We start from the raw sequence: 9,593 nt of genomic DNA on the forward strand, positions 1-9,593 counted from the left end.
TAAACTTGAAATTGTAATTTTGGAAAGAAGATGTGGAACCCGTAGTAGGAGAAAAATAGTGGTGGGGAATTTAGTGCACTTAATTTCCTGACAAGGACCTTGCTCACAAGTTGACCCATCATTTATGAAATTGAGGACAATATTCTTGACCAATGCCTCAGAGAATACAAATTGGGACCCTGATGAAAATTTTAGATTCTGATACTCATTTCACTTTTCCTTCTTAATTCTATCGATAGAGTAGTTCTCGCAAGCGTTACTCTTTGTTGTTAACAGGTAGAGAACAGAATTGAGTTTCATTTGAATTGAAAGATCGAATATTGGTCATCAAAAGGGTGTAAACATAGAATATTGTTCGGAAGCCCATCCAAGTAAATAAAAACATTATTCCAAGCAAACAGCACCAAGCAGAAGAACATTAAAAAATAGGAAATTTCAGCAAACTAAGAAAGGACCAGCACAGAGGTTCAGTTCAGTAAAACTCCAAATTTACTGAAAAAAAAAATCAAGTTCTGCTAAGTCCTGGCAAATAAGAGTTTGTGACCAATAAACTGATAATAAATAATAAAACAGTGAAATATATATATATATATATATATATATATATATATATAGACACACATATAAATAATAAAACAATTGATTGTTATTAGCTGTCTGTTTTGTTACAATGATCATTTCAAACAAGCAAGCAGAACATATTTCCATGCTGCTCTAAATAAACAATTCCCATTGTGAGGGGATCGAGGAGAACAAGATCATCTCCTTCCTACTACTACTTCTACTACCACCACTCACTAGCAAAAGACAATTAATTGAAGACTTTCATTCCCTTCTCCTAAAGAAACCTATCATTTAGAGAAGTTGCCTTAGTGATATCCTGGAAAATCCTGAGCCTCTTCCCCATTTTCCCCTCGTTCAACGCTGGGCTTGTGTTATTATTAGCATCAGTCTTACCAGTATCAGTATTACCAGTATCCTCAAGAACAGGAGCTAGAACTGCTGCCACAATGGCATCATTGAACTCAATGTTGTCTGGCAATTCTGGCCAGTTATCATCTCTCCCTTCAACAGAGAGAGATTTCTTTGTGTTGCTTTCTTCCTTTGTTCTCTCCATTGGCACTCTAGGTGGGAGGGACTTCTCCACGGCGTTGCCCGACCTTGTCCTCTTGAGGTTACCGAAAATTGGATCCTGGAACGGATGATCGATCCCATTCGGGTCTCTTATCATCTTTGACGAATAGAACGGTGGTGCATCGACGTTGAGCGCAATGTTCGACAAGAATTCAGGCTTTGCATTGGTGCTTATTCTGTTCACATTGACATTTTCATCACCGAAGCGTTCTCGTGGTGGCATCGTGTAGTCGATGCAAGGTTGAGGTTGCCATATCGAGGAAGAGCCGATGAATGCATCGAAGAGCCTATTTTCTTTATCGAATTGATCCCTGGCAGTGCGACCTGAGAATTTAGCCTCGAGATCGCGGAGCATCTCCTGAGCTCTCTCGTAGGCTTTCAAATGGGAATCAGCTCCTCTTAGGCCATCAACAACCGCTGGCCTCACCTGTTTGAGGGTCTCTTTGGCCTCGGCAATCTTCCCTTGCTTCATCAAACAGATGCCCAGGTTGCACATCTTATTGTTATCAGAAGCAATCAGAAGGGCTCTTCTGTAGGCCCCCTCAGCTTCAATATAGTTATCCTTCTGCATCAGTGCCCAGCCTAGATTCCCCTGCAACCATGCAATATCATAAGTCGCAGTTTTGATCAGCCCCCTTAGAAGCCCAATTAGAAGACCACGAACAAGAATTTTTGAAGTATGGTAAGGAAAGAATTACAGAAGGGAGTCCTCACTAGAAGTCTGGTTGCTTCTTGCTCCAGAGAGACTTGGAATTTCCTCCCCTGAGACCGAGCCGTCTTCGTGCGCCTCCCATTGAAGGCCAGCCCTTGCTGGATAAGTTGCAACTTGTGATTCAAGAGAGCTATCTGATCATCCAATCTCCCACACCTCTGTTCACATTTCAGTTAGGTCTAGAAGTTAGTCTATTGGTCATTAAATCATCGTTAGAAAATAAAAAGAGAGAGAGAGAGAGAGAGAGAGAGAGAGTAGGAATTAGCAAGAAACCTTGAAAAGATCCAAAAGAATGTTCTCTAGGGACTCCTGCGCCTGATCCGAACACCGGTTCCTCAGCGACTTTATAGCTTCAATAGCTTCCTCCGCTCGATTCTGCTGTTTCATTACAATGGCCATATCCTTGAGTGCGCTATCAACCCGGTCCCCGGCATTGATTGCAGCCCAAAACAATGGAATTGCCTTCTCAGGGTCCTTATCCACTAGCTGATACCATGAGGCATACAGGAAAGAAGGAATTAGAAGAACAAATATCAACATCTCAAATTTGTTTAGATGAACAATGGAGGTGTACCTGAACCCGTTTCGCCTTCACATAGGGAGTGTCTCCTATGGGGACTTTGTGGGTGATGTGGAACGAGTCGGGCCTTGGCCTCACGATTGGTTTAATAGGCGAGCAGGGTGCTGATTTCGATGGCCGGATTCCGGTGGGAGCATTGATGTTCCACGGGTCTTGCATCATCTTCCTCTTGTTTGCGACCTGCTTCAGTTCTCCAAGAGATGATTTTGTGAGAGGCGTAGAAGAGAAGAAGAGGGGGGATGATCGGCTTCTTTTGCTCTTCTCTCTGCTTCAGAAGGAAGATTTAGGAAGGTCGAGAGCAGTGCAGAGAGAAAGAGAGAGAGAGAGAGAGAGAGAGAGCTATGGATTTGCTTCAGGGGATCATGGTGTTAATACGAATCGTGAGAGGAGAATTTGGAAGCACACGACCGTTGGGGAGAGAGCCGTTGGAAAACTAGCCGTTGGGGATCGATACTCGTGGGCGACCGGGTTACCGGCTCAACCGGTTGCACGGAATTTTCAGGCAGTTTACGACCGCACAAACTTAGAAAAGGAAATAATAAATTAATAAGATTCCTCTTCGAAGCAACGCTTGGAAGATTTTCCACTGGGATTTACGAGGCTTATTTTAAAAAAAAATTATTTCATTTAGACGAACTAATAAATATGTTCCTTAGTTTGGTTAATTTATTTTATATTTCAATCGAATAAGAAAATGCTATGGGATTATTCCAAATTTTGAGGTGATCTCCTCTATCATGTACTCTCATTATTCCTTTCTAACTGCGAAAATATTCTCAGTATTCCTTTCTGTCAAGAAGCACTACTTTGTAGCTGCATTTATCAATATTAGTTCTCCCATTGGAGGACTCAAGATTAATTTTGATGGTGCTGAGGCTCTATCCCCATTGCAATTATTTGTTATTCATGATGCTGCTGGTTGCCTATGTTCGGTCCCTTCTGCTGAGCTTGTTGAAGCATACTTTGCTTTGTATTATTGCCAGGTGCAAGAGGTTTGGCTTCAAGGGGACTATGCCATTACTACCTTTTGCTCTAGGTGTATGAACTTTCCTTTGCTATAAGACATCATCATCTCTTGTAAGAAGACCTTGAAGACCTTCCTTGCAACCCACATCCACAGGCAGGGAAATCAAGCTGCAAACTGGTTGGCAGGCCAAGCGCAGGCGCTGCAGGGTGACTTCCTTCTTCATAGTAGAGAGCTGCTCTCTCTCTCTTTTATATATATATATATATATATATATATATATATATATATATATATATATATATATATATATATATATATATATATATATATATATATGTATGTATGTATGTATGTATGTATGTATATATGTATGTATATGTATAATTAGATCTACTTGTCTACAATGTTACAGTGGTTTCAATAAGCTTGATTGTTTATTTAATTTTAGAATATGTTAAATATTGATTTATATTTGAACCAATCTTAAATCAATCTTGGTTCAAGCTTGCTTGCATTGATTTCTAGCTCGACTTACGGTTATCAAGCTTATCAATTGCCCATGTTCAACTTGATACGAAATTAAGCTCAATCGATTTTGGAATAATATAAACAAATCGAGTTTGCTCTGAACTGTCAAGCTCGAAGTCAATTTCAAGCCAAGTTTGGTTGGATCTAGGCTTGATCGAGCATGGCTCAACTGCTCCCCTTTCTCGAACTTCCATAATTTAATTCCTCTAATGTTTTCCAGGCGCTTAGGTACACCCGATGCTGAAAAAAGTTGCCATGCCGTATTCAACAGAGAAAGAGAGATTTCTTTCTTGTTCCAAAAATGGAAGAGAAGAATAGATGAAAGCAGGACCAATTTTTATTGTTAAAAGTATTACATTCCTTGTATATGTCCAAATCTAATAAAATATATATTTTAAAAAATCGTATACATTGTATGTGTTAAGATCCACCAAAGTCATGAAAAAAGTTTTTTTTTCCACATTATTTTTGCAAAGCTGGCTTGATATGTACCAATCCAACCAGCTTTAGAGATGGACTGGTAGTAACCAACTGAAGGCCACGTGGCCCACATCATGGAGGCCCAACCCAAGGAAAATTAAATGTTGGGTCGAGGTTCAGATTAATGCGGCCCTGGTTGCATCTATCGGTGAGGGATTGCATCAATTACTGTGGGAGCTAAATTTGTTCATCAACTCAACCTTCTGAGTTACCACTTGATTTTCCTTATGCTAACTACTCCTGATTCCCAATGGTAAACAAGTGATTTGGCATCTTCTTCTTTTTTCGAGCGGTCAATGGCATTGGCTGCTCATCCTACTTTGGTATAGGTGCAGCCAGCAGAATCAAGAGCTACAATCCGGTATAACTATGAAGAAAGGACCCTACATGTGTCCAGAGAAAAAAACAAAAGAAAGTGATTTGGCTAGAATCGCAACTTTTAGGATGTACAGAATGCAAAATAAGGTTGTAGCATATCTTACTATCAATTTCGTTTTTTCACTGAACAACTAGAAGGTCAATAGAGTTCTTGTGCTTGACTCTTCCATTCTATGTGATGCTCAATCTTCAGATTTCATGATATAGATATATTGCATCATCCATATTCAAGTAGTTAAGAACTAATTTTCACAAATATAATCCCCATAGTTAAGTGTGATGGAGGATGCAAGGATTAGGAGCTTCTAATGGAGGGAATATAAATAAGTTTATGCACCTCTGTTAGAGTTTTCTTTTGATGAGGGATTTGTTATAGTTAAAACATCCTTGAATGTGCTTACTTGAGCAGTGTTGCAAATGCATCCGGGGACCCGGCTCAATAAACTCCTTTCCTTTAGGACTATATAGGTTTGGGTCAAGGACAGAAATTGATTAGTTTGAAAAAAATGAGATCGATTGAATTTTTTTATCAACATGTCGAGTAAACAAACATGATAAGGGATGCAAGGCATATAAAACAAGTTCTCATTCATGCTCACTAATTCCACCAAAGTTTGGTGAGAGTAGACTTCAAATGACTAGAAACAGATGCAATATGACGCAATTGCAGCTAAATTTTCCATGGCTTAAAAACCAATTTTGTCAGTGAGTTAGGTTAAGTAAGATTTATGTGGAAAGCCCAAGACTCGGTCCAAGCCTCGATCTAAACGAGTCAATGAGACGCTGTTGATCAAGTAATATAGTCCTGATCTTCTCAAACGACACTCCAAAGACAGACGGATTCTTAGAGCTGGTGTAAGTCTTGTCATGATCGACGACTTCTACGTGGACTTGACTCAACTGAGGAGATCAACGCGTGGAGCTCGCGGCAGTCGAATTTTGAACGCTTTCATGCACTCCCAAGCTTTAAGAAAGCGATTTACCAATACTGTTTTGCCCCATCTACCACATTGGCAAGACCTTGTTTGAACCGATCTCAAGGCAGTGTAGGAAAGTTGTGTTCCTTTCAGTATATTGATGCAGGTAGAGAGCTAAAGAACATGAGGTCTGGCTTCATTAATTTGCCTCTCTTGGCATGGGAGAACCATGCATGAGAAATTGAGATTATTTGGGATTACATGTGGCAAGGGGAGCAAAAAGGAAGGTAGGAGAGTGGTGGTGTGGTGGATAATTAGGTCATGTGAGGTGGGGAATGTTGTGGGAGACCAAAAGGAAGGATAACAAGAAAAAAAAGCTCAACCAACCTCCTCCTCCCATGACCCCCACTCGCTTGCTAGCCAACACCAAAAGGAAGGATGTGGGGGAAGGTGGAAGGTGAACCAAAGCCCATACCTCAACCACACCATCCCCCTAACCTCCTCCTTTTTCCACCTTCCCTTGCACATTCTAGAACTACATCCTTTACCTACAGCAGTAGAGTAGCTCTCATGGGTGTCCAAACTACTCAAGTCCTCTTTGGCCCAGCCTGCAATGTGCAAGAGACTTTGAGAGTCATGCTGAATTATGATAACTTTCGGCGATATTATCAAACATGATTGGAATCTCATAATTCACCATGCATTGAAGGCAAAAATGAAAATTGAGAATTGTTGAGCACTTGCTCGGATGGTACTATCATCAAACTGTCGAGGATAGCGTGAATATAGGGTAAAGAAAAGATAATATTTAGCCCTTGTAATCTTTTTTTTAAAAAGATTATACCATTGCTGCAAAGACTCGTATGCTGTGAGTATACTTTAGTTTGCGAGTTAAAATATGACCCAAGGACAAAGCAGGTATATGGGTAGAAAGGTGAGGATGAGCCTCTCCTAATCTCAAAGAAAAAAAAATAATCAGGGGTCTAGGTTCATACAACTACATCTGATGAAGCTGGTTTCCAAGGTTTCAAGATAGCAAGATTTATATATTTTGTGCAGATGTATATTTTGTGTCGGCTAAGTTTAATGACATTAGCCTATCTTGACACAAACTTGAAAGTTGAAACATGCATTTAGGCTAGTGGGCCAAGCTCAACCTGGAGATTCAGGTTTTGGTCTAGGTCAAGTTTCAATCAAGTTAGTTCTACCTAATCGGCTCAAAACTTTAGAGAAAAATGGACTAGATCTCAAGTAGACTCCACCCTCGCGAAAACTTTAGAGTCACGGGGTTGGAGATGCAATCAAAAGGCTACCATTCTAAGGGAGAGAAACGAGGCTCCATATATATATATATAACAAACATTACTAAATATCAGATGAGCATGCATAAATGATCAAAAATTCTTTAAGGGTACCAGTTGATTGAATTGGTAAACTCTGTTAGTGCTGATATGGTAGCTTTGGATTCAAGTCCTCCTTTCATCATAATTCGTAATCCCAATAAACTATATAAATAGTCATTATCTATTTTTTTGATTTTAAAAAATAATTAATCGGAGAATCTCAGTCACTCCACTTAACTTGTTTCACCTGCACCAGTAGAAAATTCTAACTCTAGGATTAATTATTAACCTACCTGCAGCTCTCAAGCCACCAATTACTAAGTTGATATAAGAATTATTTGCTTGAAATGCTTAGGACAGCATGTGCCACCCACTCAGGTCCTCCCCCCCATTTGGAGGAGAGCCACCACTTGAACCATAATTTTTATTTTCTCGAACCAATAAAATATAAGAAGCATATGAAATTATGGTGAAGAATAGTCAAGTGCAGAGCAAAAAAAAAAAAAGAAAAAGAAGAAGAAAGAAAGTAGAGTGGGAATCAAGGCTTGGCATCCCCACTGCTTGCGAGCTCGCTTTACACCTACCTAAGGGTGGAGGCAACACTGATGTGGTTGTGGCTTGTTTAACTGGTGGCAGGTGATGATGTCATGACTTGGGAGGAGGAGGCCTACCAGCCACTCCCCTACTAACCTTTTTTCTCACCAACTCGCTTCTAGAAAAACTCCCTCCCAAACGCCTGCCCCTTCCGGCCCTTTCAGCCGGAGTCAAACGCCTATAAATCCCCATCCCCGTTCCGAGGGGGGAGCTTACGCTGCACGCATAGAAGGGGAGAAAGAAAGCACACAGAAGAGAGTCATGGGGAGGTCTCCATGCTGCGAGAAAGCCCACACCAACAAGGGGGCATGGACTAAGGAGGAGGATGAGCGCCTCATCGCCCACATCCGTGTCCATGGCGAGGGCTGCTGGCGCTCGCTCCCCAAGGCGGCTGGCCTCCTCCGGTGCGGCAAGAGCTGCCGCCTCCGATGGATCAACTACCTCCGTCCTGACCTCAAGCGGGGGAACTTCACCGAAGAGGAAGACGAGCTCATCATTAAGCTCCATAGCCTCCTTGGTAACAAGTAAGTTCCTATATATATATATATATATATGTATATATAACAATTCATATAAAATTTAAATTAGAAATTCTCTCTCTGAGACCATGTCGTGAATGGTTTTATGAATTGGTGCAGATGGTCCTTGATAGCTGGAAGGCTGCCGGGGAGGACAGACAACGAGATAAAGAACCACTGGAATACGCATATCAAAAGGAAGCTTTTGAATAGAGGAGTAGACCCCGCAACCCACCGGCCGATCAACGAGCATGCTTCCAACGTGACCATCTCCTTCGAGAGGAGAGAGGAGAAGGGTAGTGCTGCGGTTCGACATGAGGAGAGGAGTAGTAGTGAGGAGTCATCGGCATGGCCGCGGGGGCGGCTGCAGCAGCAGCAGCTGAAGTGTCCAGACCTTAATTTAGAGCTTTGTATAGGCCCTCCCCTGCAACAAGAGTCATTGGAGCCTGTGAAGAGGGAGGGGACGACCCTTTGTTTCAGCTGCAGCTTGGGGTCGCAGAAGAGCAACGAGTGCAAGTGTAATGGCTTCCTTTGCCTCAGCACTGGAGTGCTCGATTACAGAAGCCTTCAGATGAATTAATAGAGCAAGGAGCACTTCAGAATTCTAAACTTTAGAGGTTAGGGGCCGGTATGAAGAGCTTGCATCTTTGAGGGACTCTTTAATTTTCTCTTCTTTCTATTATGTATAATTATTACAACATATAATACTAGATGCCTCTGATTATTCATAACAATTGCATGGATTCCTCTCATTTGTGTTTCTTCTTCTTCTTCCTTTTTTCCTTGACTCCTATGGCATCTTCTGTTCCTGATTCTTTGGTTTCTTTTTACGTTCTGTTCTACAGCCACCTATATTTCTTTTTCTTATTCTATGTGATTGCTTTGAGTGGCAGGACGGTACTGGCAAGCATAACAAAAGTGTAAAAAATGGAAAAACCATAGACATACGTTCGCTCGGGCAATGATATTTTTTGGGGCCAAGTTGGGTATTCTTATCGTATCCAAGTGCTGTGTCCCTGGCCCATCTCATTCAATGCATGTGGTCTGCGGATAAGAGGTGGGAGGAGGAGAAGCCGGACGGTGGGAAGGGTAGGTAGCCATTCTCAATAAAGAATGGTGAGGGAGACACCCAGGAGAGACCCTTAATCCATGATCTTCTTTTGGATCATATTGCACTTAGGTTTCTTAAACCCTGCATAAAGATAATAATTGTATATATACTAATAACAAATTAAGAAAGGTTGTTCTAAAGAACCAATTTAAGAAAGGTGGGGAAGACATGCTAGAGATAAGCCTCTCTCCATGTCACTCTTCTTTGAAGACATATATATATAAAAAACCCTCATATAATATAACAAGCAAGATCCAATTCGCTGTTCTTTTTTTTAGGCCAGATTATTGTATTCTGCCTTCTCCTGATGGTGATCTCCAAATGAACCCTT

General features: G+C 41.2%; 2 protein-coding genes across 2 annotated transcripts; one reads left to right on the forward strand and one right to left on the reverse strand.

The window, feature by feature from the left end:
• Nucleotides 1-624: 624 nt before the first annotated feature.
• LOC103720478 (protein POLLENLESS 3-LIKE 2-like) lies at nt 625-2,784 on the reverse strand. The gene is made up of 4 exons (XM_039118009.1): nt 2,421-2,784; nt 2,120-2,332; nt 1,849-2,004; nt 625-1,726 (listed from the first exon to the last, which is right to left on the reverse strand). Exons 1-4 carry the CDS (start codon nt 2,586-2,588, stop codon nt 839-841), a joined length of 1,425 nt encoding a protein of 474 aa, XP_038973937.1. The 5' UTR covers nt 2,589-2,784; the 3' UTR covers nt 625-838.
• A 4,900-nt stretch (nt 2,785-7,684) lies between these two features.
• Nucleotides 7,685-8,885, forward strand: LOC103720469 (myb-related protein Hv1-like). The gene is made up of 2 exons (XM_008810183.4): nt 7,685-8,157; nt 8,272-8,885. Exons 1-2 carry the CDS (start codon nt 7,895-7,897, stop codon nt 8,729-8,731), a joined length of 723 nt encoding a protein of 240 aa, XP_008808405.1. The 5' UTR covers nt 7,685-7,894; the 3' UTR covers nt 8,732-8,885.
• Nucleotides 8,886-9,593: the final 708 nt, after the last annotated feature.

The sequence above is a fragment of the Phoenix dactylifera genome, unplaced genomic scaffold, assembly GCF_009389715.1.
Source record: "Phoenix dactylifera cultivar Barhee BC4 unplaced genomic scaffold, palm_55x_up_171113_PBpolish2nd_filt_p 000298F, whole genome shotgun sequence".
Lineage (NCBI taxonomy): Eukaryota > Viridiplantae > Streptophyta > Magnoliopsida > Arecales > Arecaceae > Phoenix > Phoenix dactylifera.

What these genes read in the sequence shown, in the direction of transcription:
- LOC103720469 (XM_008810183.4), top strand. Translation starts at nt 7,895, where the DNA reads ATGGGGAGGTCTCCATGCTGCGAGAAAGCCCACACCAACAAGGGGGCA. An exon ending in CATAGCCTCCTTGGTAACAA is followed by an intron (nt 8,158 to 8,271) that starts GTAAGTTCCTAT and finishes GAATTGGTGCAG; the next exon opens with ATGGTCCTTGATAGCTGGAA.
- LOC103720478 (XM_039118009.1), bottom strand. Translation starts at nt 2,588, where the DNA reads ATGATGCAAGACCCGTGGAACATCAATGCTCCCACCGGAATCCGGCCA. An exon ending in TGAAGGCGAAACGGGTTCAG is followed by an intron (nt 2,333 to 2,420) that starts GTACACCTCCAT and finishes TCATGGTATCAG; the next exon opens with CTAGTGGATAAGGACCCTGA. An exon ending in AAGAAGCAACCAGACTTCTA is followed by an intron (nt 1,727 to 1,848) that starts GTGAGGACTCCC and finishes GCATGGTTGCAG; the next exon opens with GGGAATCTAGGCTGGGCACT.